The 20,931-nt window shown below is 34.8% G+C and overlaps 3 protein-coding genes across 8 annotated transcripts; all 3 read left to right on the top strand.

The window, feature by feature from the left end:
• Positions 1–798: 798 nt before the first annotated feature.
• On the top strand, positions 799–7,077 carry LOC111410443 (AP2-associated protein kinase 1-like). Of its 4 annotated transcripts, XM_023040775.1 has the most exons (10): positions 799–1,090; positions 1,726–1,834; positions 1,937–2,004; positions 3,756–4,241; positions 4,622–4,787; positions 4,873–4,923; positions 5,034–5,216; positions 5,353–5,452; positions 5,651–6,390; positions 6,482–7,077. In XM_023040775.1, exons 4-10 carry the CDS (start codon positions 3,778–3,780, stop codon positions 6,842–6,844), a joined length of 2,067 nt encoding a protein of 688 aa, XP_022896543.1. In that variant the 5' UTR covers positions 799–1,090; positions 1,726–1,834; positions 1,937–2,004; positions 3,756–3,777; the 3' UTR covers positions 6,845–7,077. The 4 variants fall into 4 exon arrangements, with proteins under 4 accessions (XP_022896543.1, XP_022896542.1, XP_022896544.1 ...); XM_023040774.1 differs by lacking the exon at positions 1,937–2,004 and having other exon boundaries at positions 1,726–1,879; XM_023040776.1 differs by lacking the exons at positions 1,726–1,834; positions 1,937–2,004 and having other exon boundaries at positions 5,651–6,387.
• A 2,081-nt stretch (positions 7,078–9,158) lies between these two features.
• Positions 9,159–11,311, top strand: LOC111410442 (myb family transcription factor PHL5-like). The gene is made up of 7 exons (XM_023040772.1): positions 9,159–9,777; positions 9,886–10,042; positions 10,128–10,204; positions 10,282–10,321; positions 10,530–10,584; positions 10,915–10,984; positions 11,068–11,311. Exons 1-7 carry the CDS (start codon positions 9,451–9,453, stop codon positions 11,149–11,151), a joined length of 810 nt encoding a protein of 269 aa, XP_022896540.1. The 5' UTR covers positions 9,159–9,450; the 3' UTR covers positions 11,152–11,311.
• A 1,453-nt stretch (positions 11,312–12,764) lies between these two features.
• On the top strand, positions 12,765–20,740 carry LOC111410439 (protein EMSY-LIKE 3-like). 3 transcript variants are annotated; one of them, XM_023040762.1, is made up of 10 exons: positions 12,765–12,910; positions 14,522–14,727; positions 14,820–14,929; positions 15,053–15,278; positions 15,347–15,553; positions 15,633–15,701; positions 19,608–19,835; positions 19,920–19,988; positions 20,079–20,142; positions 20,621–20,740. In XM_023040762.1, the coding sequence occupies exons 1-10, from the start codon at positions 12,883–12,885 to the stop codon at positions 20,656–20,658; spliced, it is 1,245 nt and encodes a 414-aa protein (XP_022896530.1). In that variant the 5' UTR covers positions 12,765–12,882; the 3' UTR covers positions 20,659–20,740. The 3 variants fall into 3 exon arrangements, with proteins under 3 accessions (XP_022896530.1, XP_022896531.1, XP_022896532.1); XM_023040763.1 differs by lacking the exon at positions 12,765–12,910 and adding an exon at positions 12,924–12,942; XM_023040764.1 differs by lacking the exon at positions 12,765–12,910 and adding an exon at positions 13,075–13,938.
• Positions 20,741–20,931: the final 191 nt, after the last annotated feature.

The raw sequence follows: 20,931 nt of genomic DNA, 5'->3' as shown, positions 1-20,931 counted from the left end.
AATTCGTGTTGCGAGCAAGATGACACGTACAAATTCCCTTAACTTTGTGTTCAAAAATAAAAGAAACAAAACTAAAAGCCCTTGAAGAAGAAACAAATCGATCCAATTCACATAATTTATGTTAATCTTTTGCCAAACGCAAGAAGATGGTGATGGTGGAACCGAAAGCATACTAAACAAATTTTTTTTGTCATCCTTAGATGAAAAATTGTGAGACTATAAAATATGCGATTAAAGATAATTATTAGCTTTGACCTAAATTTAACATACTTTTGTAACCCAATGATATATCTGGCCATTGTACTCCTATTAGTCCCCGTTTGATCCCTATTAAATTAAATTAAATTATATTCCATTTCTCTCTCTCATATTTTCAACCACACAATCTTCCATAAAATAATATTACACGTAAATCGAAAACTTTTCTTTCCTTTTTAACCACTCATTTTTCTAAAAAATACTATTCCTCACATTTCCATTTTCAGGTAATAAGCATCAAACAGGGGCTTAATCTAGACTCCTAAGTTTGTAGAATAGTGATGCGTCACCTTGCATCTCAAATACTCATAACCATCACTTTGAATGTCTTAAAAACTCAAAATTAATTTGGAATCAATTCGAGACTCAATGTTCTCAATTACTTTCACCTAATTCTAATGGAATCATTCTAATATTCCTTGCAGAAAAAAGCGATAAATAAAATATTAGCATAATTCGTGTTGTGAGCAAGACGACACGTACAAATTCCTTTAACTTTGTGTTCAAAAATAAAAGAAACAAAACTAAAAGCCCTTGAAGAAGAAACAAATCGATCCAATTCACATAATATATATTAATCTTTTGCCAAACGCAAGAAGATGGTGATGGTGGAACCGAAAGCAAATCTTCCTCAACATTCCTTTAGCCTTCTATACACAGCACTCCAATCTCACTATACATAAAGCAATCGACCCTCCTCTTTTTGTTGCCCCCCCATTTTGTTCATACTTTTTGCTCACAGATCTCATATAATCATCAGAATCTATAAGCGCCCGAATCCAAGATACGCAGATCTCGTACATTAGCTTCGGATTTTGCTACTTTTTTCTAGGTACATCCGTCTCTTCTTTACAACTATTGTGTTAGATTTATTTTGTTACTGGTTGAATTAGCTCCCAATTTTTTGAGGTCCCATTTGTTCAGTTCCCTCATTTTTACTATTTAATTCAAGTTTTCTTCAATTCTTCAACTTAAATCTTGCATCCACATTAAATATGTCTTCATTTACGTATTCCAGATCACATTATTGTTTTTCAAATGTTCGTTCTCGTATATATGTGTGTATAATCTATAGTCTGGCTTTTTGTTCAGATCTTCTGTTAAAGGGATCTGGAATTCTTAGACTAACGATGGGAAAATCATTCGAATGGGTTATTTTCTTTTTTGAAATTCAAGGAAAAAATTTCAATCATTAGATTGAAGATATATATTAAGGCTAGCTTGTTGTTGTTAATTATGGGTGTATGCAGTGGTTTACTAGAGACTACCATCTTTTGCTTCTACGATTGTAGGGAGAATTTGGTCTCATTTGTTGTATCCATATTCAGTTATACATGGATCAGTACTTTTATAACACAGGTCTTTCACCATTATTGTTAATGACAAGAATTAATTATTACATAATGCTTATAGATGTGAATTATTAATGTTACTGCTAGTTTAATGCTAATTCTACTTATAATTTAGATTTAGATAGGAATGCAAAAGGAAGTAACAAGAACAACAGTTTGTCATTGTTTCACCACGGCACTCAACAAGTTAAAAAACCAGGGACATCCACATTTCTCTTCTACGGGTAACTTGACACAAAACATCTTCTTGGTAGATATAACACCAAAAGGTGAGCTAAATTTGATTTCACTTTCTTTCCTTTTTCTCCCCTTCACTCTCTCTTCAGATATCTGCTGGGTAATGGGGAAGTGTACAACAAAAGCAAACTAAAGGCTTATCTGCAACAAATTTGGGGTTGTGCTACATGAATCCTTTTTTGCTACACTGTTCTGTTCATTGATACATCTACTAGAAGATCCAAAATAATTAGATTCTAGACAACCTACAACAGTGACATGCTCCTCTATTAGATAACCAAACTAGAAACTAGAAAGCAAACAAATGGTGTATTCTTTTGTTAATTATATAATTTCTCTTAATTTGAAAACATTTTATATTTTTTGCTTGTCCTCTGGTCCTCAAGCTTTGTTTTTTTGGAACTTTTTCATGAAGCTGTACATATTTGATACAGAAGAAGAATTATTCCTTTGACTCTGGCTTGATATAATTTCATTTGGACTTTGATATTCAATAATTTATTGCTTGTTGAGCAGTATCTAACCTTGGTTACCCCCCCACCCCCCGGACCCCTGGGAATTTTCAACTCTGTCTCTTTGTTTAGAAATAGACCATGTTTTTTTCCTTATTAAAACGATTTTTTTTCCTTCTTGTGAAATGTGTAATGTCAAACAAAGAAACGGAAGAAAACAAATTTTTAAATGTTCGTATCACTTTTCCACAGTAGTACTTGGAAATATGTGGTTCCAGAGCTTGTTTGTCGGATTGTCTCTGGTAGAGCTAAGGCATATCTCTAGCATCTCACAAACCTTGTCTCCAATTCATTGTTCATGAATAGGCAATGTTCAAGTAGTTGGTATTAAATGCTGAGACCTTGAGAATAAGCTGTAATCATTAATTCATTCTATTTCAGACCCAATTCTAAGTAATTGTTGATAACAATGGAAGCTCAATTTTTTCCAATTCATACGCAATTTTAGAAATAACTGCTATAAATTTTGATCCTAGTTAACTTGTTGAAGTTTAGGATACATAATAATGGCTGATATTTGGTAATGATGCATCAAAAGATTGATATTTGATAGATATTCTGTACAGATATTGATAACCATTAATGATAATGAAATGGGGATGTTGATTACACATTGTGGAGCTCCTGACTGTTGCTAGAAGAGCTAGGTTAGAGTACAGGAAATAAGATTTTCTAAATGCGCTTCAGCATTTCCATGTTGGTTGCGAAAAATTTGTATCAATCTTTCGTCGATAACTTATTGCCTGTTGAGCTTTATATAGCCGTGTTGACTCCCCTGGATTTCTCAACTTTTTCAATATTTATCTCTTCGTTTGAAAGTAGACCATGTTTTCCCAGATTTTAAACCAATCTTTTTGTTTCTTTTATTTTTTTTATGTGTAAAGCAGAAATAAAGAAAAAAACTTCTACTTTCGTGTCACTCATTCACTGTACATGGAAATTATGGGGGTCCAGTGGTTATGCTTGTCAAAATTGTATAAATAGAGTTTGGGGTCATCTCCAGCATAATAGCAACAAGTTTGGCTCCAATCAGTTCATCATGTACAGGCTGTCTACCTATAGTTTGTATTTAATGCTGATACCTTAAGAAGAAACTGTAATCTCTTCATCCTATTTGAGGCCCAATTCAAAAATAACTGTTGATTAGTAGGTTTGATGTATGCTTTAAAGTTTGAACCAAATTAACCAATTGACGTATAAGTTACGTAAGAATGATTGTAATTCATTAAACACGTGTAATGGTCGTTTGTTTCAGTGAGTTTTAAACAGGACCATTTTAATAATTACTCTAGTATTTCCTCAACGTTATACTTTTTTTAATTAATTTTGGCTCGTATTGAATATGACTGCATTTTGCTTACTTTTAAACAATTATATCATATTTTCGGTGGTCCAGTCTTTTTGTATCACGGCTGACCATGTGGAGGTTCAAACCTTTTACATCTAAAGAGCAAACTGGGATTGAAGGTCGTGTAATCGACATTGGAAATTTCAAAGTTCAGGTTCGTAATGTCATTGCAGAAGGTGGATTCTCCTCTGTTTATTCTGCTCGAGATGCAATACATGGCTCCAAGCAGTATGCACTAAAGCACATCATATGTAATGATGAAGAATTGTTAGAACTAGTAATGAAGGAGATCTCAGTTATGAAATCACTTAAAGGGCACCCCAATATTGTCACCCTTTATGCCCATACCATCTTTGATCTGGGTCGAACTAAGGAGGCTCTCCTCCTCATGGAATATTGTGAGAAGTCTCTAGTTAATGTGCTGGAGAATCGGGGAGCTGGATTCTTTGAGGAGAAGCAGATCCTTGTAATTTTCAGGGATGTGTGCAATGCTGTCTTTGCAATGCACTGTCAGACTCCACCCATTGCTCACAGGCAAGGATTCATGATGTTTGTCACTGCATGGTTTTATTTTAGATTCATCATCTTCCTAACAAGTTGTCACGTTCAGTCTATTTTCAGGGATTGCCATAATCTATGCCTCTATTGAGTTTTATCATTTTAAACATGTCTATTTGAGCCTGTATTTGCTAGAGTAATGTATTTGTATGCAGAGTAGCCATACTTATGTTTTTGGGTCTGCAGAGTAAGAATATGCTACAAAATTGCCTTCATGGAATTTTGTTTGGTTCTAATTCCAGTTCCATGGTGCAAAAATAAGATCGTTATTGGACTTAAATGCTATTCTGAGATTCTAAATTTCTTATTGTCATAACTTATATATTTATGATTTATCATTGCATTGCATTGTACAGAGATTTGAAGGCAGAAAATCTTTTACTGGGATCTGATGGACTTTGGAAATTGTGTGATTTTGGTAGTACATCTACCAATCATAAACGCTTTGAGAAACCTGAAGAAATGGGAATTGAGGAAGATAATATCAGGAAACACACTACGCCTGCATATAGAGCGCCCGAGGTAGGTGGAGGACTATGTATCAGGATATTACTGTTATTTTTTATGGTACAGCTTTTGACTCCTTTCTTTCCTTTTTATGGTATAGATGTGGGATTTATTTCGAAGAGAACTTATAAATGAGAAGGTAGACATATGGGTAAGTTGACTTGTTCTTAGGTTCCCTATGAAAATCCAAAAGGTATCTTAGCATGCATGAATCTTGTGCAAAATTGGTAAACATGCAATACTTAGCTTGTTAGTTTGCAGGCACTAGGTTGTCTCCTTTTCCGGATAAGTTACTTCAAGTCAGCGTTTGATGGTGAATCAAAACTCCAAGTTTTAAACGGGAACTATCGCATTCCAGATATGCCAAAATACAACAAGTCAATCGTTGACCTTATTAGAGATATGCTTCAATCTTCTCCAGATGACAGACCAGATATCACGCAGGCAAGCATTTTGCTTGATTGGCCATTGATCTCGATGAATTTAGGTTAGTTGTAGATTGTTTGTGCCCGTGATAGTCGCAAGGGCTAAGCTCATATCTGTGCTTACTAACCGCATTTAGCTGTTCCTTTTTTTGCAGGTCTGGTTTCGTGTTAATGGTCTATTACCAGAGGAGTTACAGAAGTCATTACCTGACGGACCTCCAGAAATACAGCAACAGAGTACTGATGTGCTCGGAGGTGAGGACATTGATCTTGTTTTCAGAATTTAAAGTGTTGAGGTGTATAATTAAACTTTTATTGATTCAAAAATGTCAAGGGAATGTGCGCAATCTGTGGTAAGAAAAAGTTTACATCTTCTTATGCTAGAAAATCCAAACTACGAATTTCCAATTAATTTTTGAACCCTCAACCTATGGGCTATATGTATATATGCAGGCACGGCAAAGCCTTCAAATAAGTCTAATCCGATGCCTCGTAGAAGTCCCCCACCTCCTCCCTCAACTGAAGTGCCTCAGAATGTATCGGCATCTTCGAGTAATCGAAATACAGGTGGAAGCACAGGTCCTTTAGGTGCGTTCTGGACCACTCAGCATGCCAAGGATTCAGTGGGCCTGGAGGAGAAAACTAGGCCCAAATATGATGAAGACTTAACCAGCCATACATCCTCCGGACATGAGACTCGTCCAGCTTCCCATGTAACCCCGCGAAAAACAGAAGATCTTCAAAAGAATTCACTGGGAAGATCTGTCAATATGCCGGGGAACGGTCCTTCTCAGGACGTCAAAATAAATCTGTTCCCTGATGATTCAGATTATAATACCGAAAGATTCAAACAACCAAAACCAGAGGGCAAACTTACCTTTCAAAATGAGAGATTCAATGCTTTTGCTGGTGAATTGAGTACTACTAAATCGAGTCCTGGCAGTGACAGTCAGAAATCATCACAGGAAGAGATGTTAAAGGCTGAGGTAGAAATGCTGAAAGAGCAGCTGTCACATGTCAATACGGAGAAGGCTGAGATAACTTCCAAATATGAAAAGCTATCTGCAATTTGCAGATCACAACGACAAGAGATACAAGAACTTAAGCAAGGTCTTGCAGCAAGAACTCCACCGAATAGAGATTCCTCTAGAAACCTAGCAACGCCTGGAAGCCAATTATCTACCCCTACAGTAGTATTTTCCATCAATCTTAAATCGTTACTTTTCTTTTAATGTTCTAGCACGATTAACTTGTATCTTTTTATGTTCATTATTGTTAAAACAGAATGAAAAGATTGAAGGAACCGTCTTGGAACTCCAACAGGGTTTCTTTGATCGAAGATCTCCAAGCCCAGAATCTCAGCCGTGGCAGGCTTTCATTGATGTTTCCAAGCCACAGACGACTTCATCAAATGATGCTCCTAAATCTGTCAGAACAAGAAACAATCACCAGAATAGACAAGCTGTGGAATTCGATTCTGGTTCCAATAAATGGGGGTTTGAAGCAGATAATTTTAAGGCTGTTCCGGTCGCTAGCTCTCAGGTAAATGTACCTGTTGGCGAACTGAAAAATTCTAAACGCGTTGGTGAATCAAAGAACAAGGAAAGCAAGTTGGGTTCCCAACCTAGTGGATGGGCTGGTTTTTAGTGCAAACTATTGCTGAGGGGAAAAGAATGACTTTTGTCTAGCATTTTGAAGGAAGAAATCTGTGCGATAATTAAAAAAACATACAAAAAATGAAAATGATGAAAGAGGATTGCTATCATGATTTGTGTTGTTGTGTTTAATTTGTTTTGTGGTTTTGGTTACAAAATAGAACAAATATATATGATACTTCTTTTGTTGAAGGAAATAATGGCGTGTTTGATTACTTTTAAATATATGAAATTATGATCCATTTAATAGGACATATGATATGTTGATATCTAGACTTGTGTTTTAACACAATCGATGTTAGATAGCATTAGTTTTAATTAAATGTCACCAAAGATATGCTTTGTGAATTTCTAAACACGTATTAATTTTCGGGATGATGAGATTATAGTTGAACAAACATATATATACATAATTGGAAAAAAAAAAAAGAATTCTTAGCCTCTTACATCATGTCGTGTATAACTTTGTACCTTTTTTACTCATTGTATAGATATGCAACATTTATTTATTGGAAGCCATTAATTACGTTTTAATTTTCTTAACAGTGTTCGGTTAAAATTATTATTAACTTTTTAGGAAGTTGAGTACTGAGTTTCACAAAATGTTTGGTTAAAATCAACGTTTGACTTGATTGATTAGAAAAAGTAACCTTTAATATTTTTTAATTTTACATGAACAAATAAGAAAATCGATTTTAATAATAAATTACATGTCGTATATATCCCTTATTTATTTTATTTTAAATTTCTGCAATTTAATTAAAAATATATACGACGGCCTCTAGAATGGTTCATCTTGGCCCTACATGGGCAGAGCCCGTGGTTCGAGCATGGCTTTTAGCTCTTGATTAACAATCAGTTCAGGCTTGACTCGTTGACAAAATGGGTCGAGACGAACTTGGGAGGTTACAAGACCTATTATCAGACAGGTGCATGAATTATTTATCTTTGAAATACTCACAAAAATTGCAATTCATGTTGTTATTGGTTTGACCTTTTCGAAAGTCACATAAAGTTGTTAAGAGTCCTTTCAAACTCCTAAGCGTCCGTTTAATTTAGTTAACATTTATGAGCCAAGCCGGCTTCAATTTCTTTTAATGACCATCAAACATGCTCGAATTGACAAAGAAATATCAATCATGCTACACATTTAGGTTCAAATTCAAATAGGACCCGTGTCGATGTATGATTAGACAATTTGAAAAATTAAAACAAAAATATGAATCAATTTTTGAGACGTCAGCATGTATCTTTACTCCCCTGTTTTTAACCCTGGACAAGTGATTTTATGCAAGAAATATCGTCCCAAATGAATGATCGAGACGCCGCGTCCCTTCATAACCAATAAACCCTTGTTTTTGTAGACACATTATATTTGGCCACTGTACACAAAGCATATTATATTAAAATTAAATAAAACTCATGTTTAATTTTCATTTATTGCTACCAATCATATGGTAGGAGGATTATCTTTTGTATGGTTTCTTATAATCTTGATTAAAAATGACGTAAGAGACTCTTGTGACCCGCACCTACACACTCTACGACCATGTATCAAATTTGCTTCCATTTGGAGTGAATAGATATATCTCATTTCATTTATGAGAAGAGTTGAACGATGATAAATGAAATATTACGATGAAATGAGAAGAGTTCTTCGTAATCTACGACAAGCGAAATATTGAGGTGGTATGAACAATTTGAATACAAATTCATTTTTAAAACTTCCTCATATATTTTCTTCTATGAGAGCATTTTCAACACTCTTTAAAATAGATAGAGATTTTTATTTTTAAAGAGTGAACCCTTAAAATTATGTTTAAATTGACTCTTCGAATTAACATTGGAAAATAAAAAGTGGGTCAAACATAATCTCTATAATTAAAAATATATGAAATATTTTAATTTTCAAAGCAGAAAAATAATATAAAAATTTGGAGGGAAACTAGTGAAAATGAAATATAAAGGTAAAATTAACTATTAAAGATAAAGAGCCTGTTGAAATATTTAAAATTTGTATGCTCAATTTATAAATGCTCTCTAAATTGTTAAATATGCACTTTAAAAATAGAAAACTTCTCGAAGATGATCAATCCTGTCCGCTCGTTTTCCAGATGACACGAGTGAGCGTTGAACCATAAATAACTAGGAATTTTATATTTTTATTTCTAGGATTATTGCTGCGACGTAGACAACAATGATAACACTTTGTAATCCTATTGACATTATGACAACATTCCCACAATTGTATTATATTATTTAACTGACTAAAACTTCACTTTTTAAAAGAATCTGCATAGGTCAAAGGATACAAATGAATGTTCATTTAAATTCTTGGCCTATTTCTCTGTCAATTTCCTCCCTATCCTTTTCCTTATTAAAATAATTCAAAAAGCATACACAAAGCTTTAGGGAAAAAAATTGCATATTTCTTGTTATATAGAGCTCCTCATTGATACAATCTCCTATTTCTTGGAGTCTTCTTGTCATTTGCCACTGATTCTTCTATGATATTTTTAGGCAGACTTGTTATAAAGCACGGGCCTTTCGAGTTCGTTCTTCGACTTTCTTTTCATTTTTCTAGTTCGTGGTCTAAAGATGAATAGTCGACAGATTGATGTTCGGCATGAATTTGGATCGGTCGATGTTGATGTTTCCTTCCGGTTTGAGTCGCCAAGTTATTTAACCGATCATAAAGTTGGCAACGCCTCGTCGTGTTATCAAATGTTTAGACCTTTGGATGATTTTGATTCATCACAAGAAGATGATGCCAATTATCAACATAGAGACACTTTGCATTCCCTTGTGCAATCTTCTTTTCATGGTAATCAAGTCCTTAACTTGCAGGGGAACTCCATTAGATCCCTCTTCGAGCAGCATCAAAGCTCGACTCACTCCTTTTCAAGCATCGATAAAAATTTCGAAGTGAGTAAATTAGTTTGACTCGACTCATATCTGATTTTCCGTTTCTCATTTAAAACAATATATTTACGTACATTTTGAGACACGAAAATTTATTCCTATGGGACTCAGATTATGAAGCCAGATTGTTCCCGAGGGATTACAACCATTGTTCCAAACAATGTTGTCTCACAAAAGCCAACCTTGAGAAATCGAACGCGGATTAGATGGACTCAGGATCTTCATAAGAAATTCATCGACTGCGTAAATCGACTTGGGGGTGCCAAAAGTAAGTAAAAATAAGCACTTATTTGAAGCAATTGTAATTAAAATCTAATAATTACTTATGATACAGCTGAATTGGCTGTGTGCAGAAGCAACACCTAAGGGGATCCTGAAGCTAATGAATTGTGAAGGATTGACAATCGTTCATGTTAAGAGCCATTTACAGGTTTGCCAAGCTACTATTCTTATATTCAGCTCAAGAAACTCGAGTTTTTCTATAATTTTCTCGTTTAATTTCCGCAGAAGTATCGCTTTTCTCACTACATATCAGAATCTATAGAAGGTACTGGCTCTGGTGTAACTTGGAACACAATACTGGTTTCCTTGCTATTTGTAAACTTTCTATAGTTTCGTTTCACTTGCGCGCGCGTGCACCATGATTCACTAGCAGATGTCACTCAAATTGATATTGAACAGTTTTGAACCACCTCGTCTAAAAACTCAAGCCTCTCGACAAATTGTTTATGGTTTTATCTATTTCACTAATGCAGGGAAAGGTCGGAAACAGATATGCGCAGATTCAACAACACAACTCGATGCAGAAACGTAAGTTTTACATCCAATATGAATTTCTTACAAAAATTCAAGATTCTTGCTGATGACTGAAAGGAGAGAAGAAAAAAGAGAGTTCCAAATGTGGATTCATAACATCCTATAATAATAAGTATATCTTCAGCTGATTTTCACCTTTAATAAATTTGAAATCGACTACATGAATACTTACGTCCAAGGAAATAAATTCTTTTGAAACGACTTTGGACTATGTTAAATTTGGTCGACCACACCCTTGAAGAGGGATTGTTTTACTCTTGTTAAACGACGTTTTCAGATATACTTGAGACCTTATAAAGATTTTTCGGTATGTGATATATACAGGGGGAGGCAAATAGTAGAAGCACTAAGGCTTCAGGTAGATTTCCAAAGGCGCATATACGAGCAATTGGAGGTTTGATTTTTATCTCCCTTTGCTATTTCACTCATCACTTCATTAATCCTTTAGTACTCATTTTTTATTTCGTCTGTGATTAGTGTCAAAGAAAGTTGCAGACGCGGATCGAAGAACAAGCGAAGCAACTTGAGACAATGTTCGAACGCAAAGTGAAAACAACATAAGAATTATGTTCGAGTGCATCGCTGCGTAGACGGATAGGTTGTAAATTGTAATGATGAATCAATATTTTTTTCTGTAAAGCCTTTAAAGGCATTCTGATGCAACATAGAAAGTCTATTCTAGGCGTAGGAGAAATTAAATCAATTTTATTATTGCATTTATAAGAGCATTTATTTTTTTTCTTTATAGAGGAAATTATCCTAGTTTATATAAACAGGCTTTTTATTCGTAACAAGACAACTTTATTATTGAATTCGAACACAAATCTCTCTGATTCTCTCCTTTTCTTTCCCTCTCTTTAATTGCTGGTTATTAAATTGTTACATTCCTCATCACATTCTATTTTCAGAAACTCTATAAAGTTACACAATTCTTGAACCAAATCTTCAATAGATACAAGCCCTTAATGTCTACATCTGGCCTACTTTTCTTTTTGCCTTTGATTGTCGTTCTTCTGCTGTCGAGGCCCCCTTTCAATTCCACAAGCAAGGGGATCACACCATTCACTTCATTATACTGCTGATTATCCCTTTGTTTGTCATGTGGATCTTGATGCATATAACTACAAATGGTCCAATAGGAGCAAGAATTTCCGGGAGCATTTCGTTTTTTTATCAAAAGAGTTGTTTGCAAGTAGGGTTTGATCAATTACGAATTAGTCAAAATTCGATTATTAGTTTGCGATTTTTGTCTCAATATAATGAAAAGTTAAAGGTCAAAATGTGACCTAAAGAATGAGATTATCATCACATTTATGTTAGTCACGATAGCAATTTTGTTAATTTAGAGGGTGTTTCGATGGCCTTTTTTGGGCAAAAAATTCATTTTCCTACCGTTAGCATCTGTTGGCAGCCCTTTTTCTTTGACCAGTACACTCTCATGTGGGGCCCAAGTGACCAACAAACGGTCCAAAAATTAATTTTCTTCTTCCACAAAATGTCCTCCAAACAGGGGCTAACATGACTTTATACGGGGCTTGCTCTACTATTTATTCAAAAATATAATGTTTTATTTAATTATGATTTAATTTCTATTTTGTTAGGAGCTAGGGGACGTTTGGGGAAATTTCAAGTATACTTTGTTATTTGGCTTCAAGAAGGTTGGTTTGTTTGATTAAAATTTAAAAAATTAATAAAATTGTAAAAACTTTCTAAATCTTTGATCCAAATATTTACTTTCAAGAACTAATATTTTTGCAAATTCAATACATCAGTTGCCATTAGCGTTAGACGTTCCTTATCGAGATGTCAACTGTTATTTGTGAAACCCAAATAACAAACATCATACGACAAAACTTATAACAACTACATCTACAAGTAATCATGTTTGCAAACTTTGATAAAGTTGGAACTAGGGGCGTCGAAGCAGTGACAAGTCGATAGAGAAAGATTGCGACGACAATGATACTACATTCATATATCTTAATTTTAGGCAGTGAATGAATGTTAGCATAAACGAGTAAATATAAATTCGTAGAAAATAAATTAATTCAAATTAGATCAGTATATATATTTTGAAATCATGTCACAATGACGGCCATTTGATCATTTTTTCTAATCTAGCGACCATTTGTGGAACCTATATATTCTTCCGTGTCTAATAGAGTAAAGAAAAACATTTAAAAACCAATTTGAAATTTTTTACAAACTTAAGTGACTATAGGTGAAATTAACTCATTTCCCCTCAGCACACGGTTGTGTTTTCCCCTCGTACGAAGCTATTGAAAGCGGGCTATGGACTACCAGGAGAATGATAGTAGTGGTGCGTGATTTTCTTATAATAGACATTAATGTGTATGTGAATTTGGGGTGACTAGGGTTTATACTCGAGCTTTCAGTTTTTTTTTTTTTTTTTTTTTTGAATAGAATTACTGAATTTTCTTGCTTGATTTTATAGTTCGACCATAGTTGGAATTTTTTTTTTTTCCTCCAAAAGTTATGGCTTGGATTCTAAATTTGGAAGGCTATCTGCGTTTATCAGTTTGCGATTTCTAAACCTTAAACGAATAATCTTGTATTAACTCGATTTTTAGTTAATACAGATTCTCTGTTTAGGGTTTAGAGTTTAGGCAAGATTCACAGCATGTTCATCAGTTTCAAATCATTTTATAAAGGATTCGTTATGCAAAATATGCTTGGGAGAAAAACATCAAGGTTTGCTAATAGATGCATTTTCCATTAGAAGAATCATAAGCACGTGCAATTCAATACCGTGGTTCTTGGAAGTTTATGTAAGACTTACTATATGGAGAGGAGGATTTTGATCTGATTATACCATGCATTCATTTACAAACTTTTTGTACTTGATAGAGGTTTCAAGAGGTACCTCGTGTTTCAGAAGTAGAAATAGTGAGACAGGTGGTAGAATATGGATGTATAGTAAGTTTTATGGTTAATATTGATCAAGTGCTACTCGTTGACATACTGCATCTCACGTACGGCCTTATTGAGTATGGATTTATATTATCACCCATTTTTAAGGGACAGAGGTGAATCAAGTAGGATTGCCTTGATTCGCGAAAACATTAAATGGAAGTGGTTGAATATCGATATATAAGTAGTTTACCTACCTGATGTATGGCCTTTTTTTGGTACTACTTTGTACTCATTTTCAGAGTGTCACCCATTTTTAAGGTTCTGCTGCTTAGGATATGTAGGCACCATTGCTTCTCTATTTTCTGTTGCCTATGGTAACGAGCAATTCAAATTGTAATGGGCATTCCTGTTCCCTGGTGGTCTCTACATATCTTCAGAAAGCTACCTTGTAATTATTGGAAAGAGGATAAAATGGTAGGGCCTCTTATGACTGGGTGTCTAGATTTGCATCGAATTTTATATTGATCAGTTTTTGATTATTAAGTGCTAGATTACGCATTTATGCTTACTCAAAGTAGTGGTTCCTTTTTACTACCCTCGTCCTTTGTGATATGTGATATGACAAAGCCTTGGACAACCAGTTCGCCAGCTCTTTGTTAATTTTGTTTGTCTCTACCTGCTGCTTTCACTTTGAAAGATGTTAAGGCTGAAGCGATGTGCCCATGCAGTAAATCGTCCACGGATATATGGATTGGACCACTTTTGGAAAAGATCTCCTAATTTAATTAGTAAATTCATGTCTAACAGCTTTCTGGTTTGACGCCATAGAAATATATATTTAATAGTTGTCTCTTACCTATGTAGGAGCATAACTACTACTCATCTCGCGGATTTATTAATTTCACCCTGTTCTTTGCAATTTTGAAAACTTTGAGTGATGCGTGGTTTCAATATTTCACTTTCCTAATTGCTTTGCTTTTGGTATTAATTTTTGCCACTCTGGCATTGGTCCAAAAATACTAATTTTTTCATATTTGCAATATTGATATTGGTGCAGGGACTGAAGATGATCTCCCTCATCAAAATAGAATTCAAAGAGGTGGTGGCACTGCTGGGAATGGAAGGCCTTCTATCGTGGGTTCTGTTCCATATCCTAGGATATATGATGAAACTGATATGGAAGACAAAATTCATCTGCTCGAGCAAGAAGCATATAGATCAGTCCTGAGAGCCTTTAAAGCTCAAGCCGATGCCATTACTTGGGTAATTCTTCTCTCGTTGAGCAAGTGAATCTAATATTAGCATAATTCTTACCAATTTTTTAATGACTTCAAAGTAATGTGATTCTTCTATAGGAGAAGGAAAGTTTAATAACTGAACTCAGGAAAGAGTTAAGACTGTCAAATGAAGAGCACAGGGAACTTCTTGGCCAGGTTAATGTAGATGAAACGATCCAAAGAATAAGGTTTTTCTTTCATCCAAAAACTTCCTCGCATTTCTTAGAAGTCTTACTTGGTTTTCCAATTTAGGGGAATGCAAAATGAGCTATTTTCTTTCTTTTGATGTGCCAAATTGGGAATGCAATTAGGGAGTGGAGACTGTCTGGTGGCTTTCAACCAGGCATGCATGGTGTTGGTCAAACTGTCCACGGTTCCTTGCCCCCTTCCTTCCCAGCTTCTCATAAAAAAGAGAAGATAGCCTTTGGAGGTCCCTCTCTTTTTCCCTCACAGTCAATGAACCTAGCAAACCAGCCACCTTCATCAGCTGTAAAGCATGGACCCATAATGGGGCTGAAGAGCCAGCAGCACAAACGAGTAAGTTAATAAAACTTAAATACGAACATAGACCCTGCAACCCATTATGATTCTAATTGTTATTTCAGGGTCAGATACCCCCTGGTGCATCTTCAATAAAAATGCAATATCCATCCTCTATTTCTGCTGGAAGAGGTCAGTTTGGTAACCGTATTTCTTCAGGTGGCCTTACAGGAGGTTCATTTGATCCATTAATTGGAAGGAAAGTAAGGACCAGATGGCCTGATGATAACAATTTCTATGAAGCTGTCATAGCTGACTATAGTCCGGCTGAGGTATATTTGACTTGTAGTGATTTGGTGTGCTTTCTATTTACCCATTTAATGCTTATGTAGTCTCTGCAACATTTTCCAGGGACTACATGCTCTTGTTTATGATATGGGCACTCCACATGAAACATCGGAGTGGGTCAACTTTGCTGAGGTAGATATATGCTTTATTCTCATGTTATTAAACAATAAATTAACATTTTGAATTTCTTCCACATTAAGATTTTCTTTATTACTAATTTATTTGAGAATTACATATGTGAATTGCAATTCTCGTGTTCACCGAAGTGACAGATGCAATATTTATCTCATGTTTGGTAGCTTTGCAGCCAACCTGTGTCATTTAGACGTAACTTTACTTCATATTAGAGAGAAATTCAAGATGAATCTTCGAAAATCAATTCTCTGCCCCCATTGTCTAAAAACATTTTTGTGGAGACATAGGTTAAATATTTGAGTTTGTGTGAACCTCCCATTAAGATTTATTATGACCAAGAGGAGTAATTAGAACGTTGAAGGGTCTTACAATCATCGATACACTTGTAGTCCATATTTGATGCGTTATTAACAAGATATAGTTTTAGGCAAGGATGGAAAGAGAACATCTGAATCCTTCATTAATAACATTTAGTTGATGGATAAATCAAGAGGTGTGCACGATATTCCAGAGCATCTTGTGGTCATGGGTATATAGTTTATATTCCAAGTGAGAAAATATAGGTATGAGCTGAAAATAGAACACCTGACTGTTATCATTTTCCATTTTTAATAGCATTTAAATAACACAGAGACTTGTATGTCTCTTTTGCACGTTATACATTAGGTGGTGGTTATGGGGAAATGTATCTATGGTGAACTATATTTTATGATGTCCACAAGTGGGAAGGATAATACCGGCGGTGCTTTCAGAATATCTCGTTAGCAAGGTTGAAGATATATATCTTATCTATATAACTTAGAGAGTTGATAATGATTTAGGAAAATGAACCTGATATTTAAGTTTCTAATGAAGTCAGTGACAGATCAGAAAATCTTGAACATAGAATTGAGCTCTTGTTTGAGCCCCATTTTTCTATAATACATTTTTTTCCAAACTCATTTTCAACCACACACACTCTTAATGAAATAATTTTATGCGTAAAATTGAAAACTTTTTCCTACTTTTCAACCACACATTCTCCAAATCAATCTCTATTCCAAAATCTATTTTTACCAAATAATGGGGCTCAAACAAGAGCTGAAGTATTATAAGAATGATGATTTGTGTAACGCTATGTTGAGGATTTGTATATTAGTGTTACTGTACTATTACATGACGAAATCTTTGTTTAGGAATTATCAAAGATATAATTATTGGTGGCAGTTGATTTACCATAGGAATTAAAGGCACAACACGGCTAAAATAACCATGATCATTTTGGTTCAACCAAGAATTGATATCAAAATCTGAAAGAAATTTTGTTGGGTCGACTTGTGATCATAATCAAAATCATTTATATGTGACTTATATTTGTGGATAAAAAATGCAGTATTGTTTTCGATTTTTAAATAAAGTCATACTTTGGTAAAATAAGAAAATGACCGAAGATAATAAAAGATGATGAAAATGTCTCTTTATTGTAGTTGAGCCCATAATAACCACATCATAGTACAGGCTTTCAAGATGAAAATGTAAATAGCACCAATCAAATAATAGGCAGTAGAATAAGGTCAAACAGATAGGCTCTTTTAGCCTCAGAAATGATACTGAGCTTTGGAGCCTCGACAAAAAGGATGTTAGCTACTCGAACGATTAGTTAGCCCTTAAATTTTTATAAGCTACCCCTGTAGAGTTATTTCTCCTATTTGTCCTCGTGCTCGTACTCATGATTTATGTCTCGTTAATGTTGTGCACGAGTAGTCGAAATGGGTCAATAGCACAGGCAATTCACAATTGTGCCTTCAAATTAACTGGAGGCAATAGGTCATATTTATTTTTCTTTGGTTACATCCATTGTTTCGAAGAGAGACCCAAAAGGTTATACCCTAAGCCACGATCTTCTTGAGTTATAATGACTTACACCTCAATTTGCCATGGCTTATGCCTTAATGCGGCTGAGATTTTGCTTGTTTTTCTTTCCTTTTTTAAGTTTTTTTAATTACTGGAGTGTGTGTGTTTAAGTGGGAGAGATGATTAGCTATCCAAATCTTCCATTGCCTTTTTTAACAATCAATCACATTCCTGAAATTCTAATGCATTGTGTTAAATCTCCTCGTCAGTGTGTGTATATCATTCATCTCTCCATTCGGTAAGGTGGTAACGTTGCCCTCATTGGGGAGCATGAAATCCCTCTGTATTATAGTATTCAGCGTCCATCAAATAGCAATAAACTTGGCACATTTTATTCAAGTTAAAACTCTCATTCACTAACTATGATGATCGAACCCGGGTACAGGTGTCAGGTACAAGTACGTATTTAAGTGTCGGATATTTTATTTTCTAAAATATAAGATATGGGGGCATGACTAAAAAGAGTCTAAATTTCTAACATATGTGGACATGTCTTTTAAACTTCCAACTGTTTTACTAACCCAAGATACGATTTGAATAGACCAAAAACAATTGTTTACAAATAAGGAAATGAGTATTGAATAAGGAGTTAAGACGAATAAAATAGAATTTCGAGATTTAGTTTTCAATTATGGAAAGTTAATTACTAAATGTTATATAACATAGATAATGGGGCACTTGATTGCGATTTGGACTTAGTGAAACACTAAATAGTACTATATGAAACACATTTTCATTTTATATAAACAAAACTTTAAAGCACCGATACAAAGAGGGAAAGAAGGAAAAAAGAAGAAAAGGGAAATAAAAAAGAAAGGAAGGAAAACCTAGCGCTTTCGCCTTTCTCCAACCTCTCAAAGGAAACGCTAAGTTTATAGAAAATATAGAAAGCAAAAACGGGAAAGAAAGGAAAGGAAAGAAGTAAAAAGGGCAAAGTGTCTGGTTGAAACTTGGAGGATCTGACACATATCCCATACCCATGTCATGTTGTGTCCGACACGGGTACTCTGTCCATTTCGAAGAATCCAAGCAATAGAGTCCACTAAAACCAAACTGAAGTACGATGGAAATTATTTGTATCTTACTGGACTTGACCATCAGGTTTAAGATTACATCTTGAAGCCAATGGCCATCATGTGTTGATCGCTTACAAAGTAACACATAAATAAATTGCAGATGAGAGAGCAAAAAACTAAATGTTGGTGGAAATAGTTGGCTTTTGTGTTCTATCTTCCTTTGGCTTCAATATGGATAAAGGCTAGAATTTAATTGTAGGATCTAGAGTTCCAAGACAATTCTATAGTCCTAAGGAAAACATAACTTTTACATGACGTATGACAGATTTGTGACTTTAACTGTTGCGAAATATTCTTTCATTTTAAAATACCGCAAGTGCATGGTTCGTTAACGAGTAGTCAAATGAATTTTGAGTCCAAGTATCGTACCCAAAGAGATCATTTTGGTTCAACCAAGAATTGATATCAAAATCTGAAAGAAATTTTGTTGGGTCGACTTGTGATCATAATCAAAATCATTTATATGTGACTTATATTTGTGGATAAAAAATGCAGTATTGTTTTCGATTTTTAAATAAAGTCATACTTTGGTAAAATAAGAAAATGACCGAAGATAATAAAAGATGATGAAAATGTCTCTTTATTGTAGTTGAGCCCATAATAACCACATCATAGTACAGGCTTTCAAGATGAAAATGTAAATAGCACCAATCAAATAATAGGCAGTAGAATAAGGTCAAACAGATAGGCTCTTTTAGCCTCATTATTTCCATCTCTGCTTTGGGTTTCAAGTGGTTGGAGAAGGTTGAACATATTAGATGCTGTGTTAATTCATATCTAGGTGACCGTGCACTTGTCTGCTTGTCTGTTACCAATAATTGCTTGCATCTTGCAATATGTGGCAAAGGAAAATGGTTTTTATGTTTGGCTTTCATTGATTAACCAGTAACTCAACACGCTCTCAGCATGATCACTTTCAATTTCCCCTCAACAGATCCCTCCTGGAGATGTTCAATGGGAAGGTGAAGATCCTGGAAGTTTCCATCATGGAGGTTATGGGTCAAATAGACCAATTGTGCGCGAGTCTGCTCCAGGTGCAGGAAGAGGTAGGGGCCTGAACAAAAGTCAATCTGGGAAGGATTTTCTGCCATCACGGAATGGCATTGGAGATGCAGGAGATGGTGTTATTGAAATTTTCAACACTGATGCTCTAATTGAGAAGGTGCTTCAGTAATTGAGTATACATATATGTTAACTTGGGCATACTACTAAAGATGGGTGCTAATTGCCTCGTGAATTTTTGCAGGTGGAAAGGATTTTTGGGCATGATCATCAAGACCCTATGGACATAGAGAAGGCAAAGAAACTTCTGAAGGTTAGAAAGCACTTGAAATTTTGGTAATTAATCTTGCATATTTGACTTCACTTTCAATTAGGTTAGTTATTTTTTCTTTTGGCAAAACAGGACCATGAACAAGAGCTTACCAATGTCCTTGCAAGGCTTGCAAGTATATCGGATGGTGAAGATGGTAGGACTTTGTCTTATATTTATGTATAGTCTGGTTTTTTTCATCAAACTCAATAGTTCTAAAATATAGCTCTAAAAATTTTCAATGCATGGTCTAAAAACTAACTGGAAATTACAGGAATTTCTTTGATGTTGAGAATTGTTACCCAGTATCCTACTGGGGACACTAAACCCGTTTGCCTCCCATATCTTAAAACTCATCTTTTCCAAAGTCATTTTCAACCACACCTCATTCGACTCAACTTTTCAATCACACATTTGATCAACTTTTATCGAAATCTATTAAAAATCAGATTTTTATCAAAATTAAACAGGGGCTAAAAAAAAAAAAATTGTGTCATATTTGGAATCCCCTTTGTTAATGGAGTTTGATTATCTTTTTAAACTGTCACGTTAAATGACTTCCATTGACTGATAAATAGTATCGGTGATTAACTGTTTCCACTTTTATGAGTATTTTTGGCGTTTTTCTTGTACAGATGATGGCGATTTAGGACATGGACATCCAATGGACTGAAATTGGCAATTTAATCATCATGGGAACAATTTGGACGGTAAAAGTGGTTTAGATCGTGGCAGGTAGGGTAGGCGGTTTAGGAGCCTTAATGCGGCTGAGATTTTGCTTGTTTTTCTTTCCTTTTTTAAGTTTTTTTAATTACTGGAGTGTGTGTGTTTAAGTGGGAGAGATGATTAGCTATCCAAATCTTCCATTGCCTTTTTTAACAATCAATCACATTCCTGAAATTCTAATGCATTGTGTTAAATCTCCTCGTCAGTGTGTGTATATCAT

The sequence above is a fragment of the Olea europaea genome, chromosome 15 (assembly GCF_002742605.1).
Source record: "Olea europaea var. sylvestris chromosome 15, O_europaea_v1, whole genome shotgun sequence".
In the NCBI taxonomy this organism is placed as follows: domain Eukaryota; kingdom Viridiplantae; phylum Streptophyta; class Magnoliopsida; order Lamiales; family Oleaceae; genus Olea; species Olea europaea.
The sequence above is the reverse complement of the archived record's forward strand: the minus strand, read 5'-3'. Positions and strand labels throughout refer to the sequence as shown.

Bases quoted from the DNA above. Each gene is read 5' to 3' on its own strand.
- LOC111410443 (XM_023040775.1), top strand. From the start codon at position 3,778: ATGTGGAGGTTCAAACCTTTTACATCTAAAGAGCAAACTGGGATTGAA. The intron at 4,242-4,621 runs GCAAGGATTCAT...TGCATTGTACAG, and splicing joins ACTCCACCCATTGCTCACAG to AGATTTGAAGGCAGAAAATC. The intron at 5,453-5,650 runs GTGAGGACATTG...GTATATATGCAG, and splicing joins GAGTACTGATGTGCTCGGAG to GCACGGCAAAGCCTTCAAAT.
- LOC111410442 (XM_023040772.1), top strand. From the start codon at position 9,451: ATGAATAGTCGACAGATTGATGTTCGGCATGAATTTGGATCGGTCGAT. The intron at 10,322-10,529 runs GTACTGGCTCTG...TCACTAATGCAG, and splicing joins CATATCAGAATCTATAGAAG to GGAAAGGTCGGAAACAGATA. The intron at 10,985-11,067 runs GTTTGATTTTTA...GTCTGTGATTAG, and splicing joins GCATATACGAGCAATTGGAG to TGTCAAAGAAAGTTGCAGAC.
- LOC111410439 (XM_023040762.1), top strand. From the start codon at position 12,883: ATGGACTACCAGGAGAATGATAGTAGTG. The intron at 14,930-15,052 runs GTTTTTCTTTCA...GAATGCAATTAG, and splicing joins GAAACGATCCAAAGAATAAG to GGAGTGGAGACTGTCTGGTG. The intron at 20,143-20,620 runs GTAGGACTTTGT...TTTCTTGTACAG, and splicing joins TATATCGGATGGTGAAGATG to ATGATGGCGATTTAGGACAT.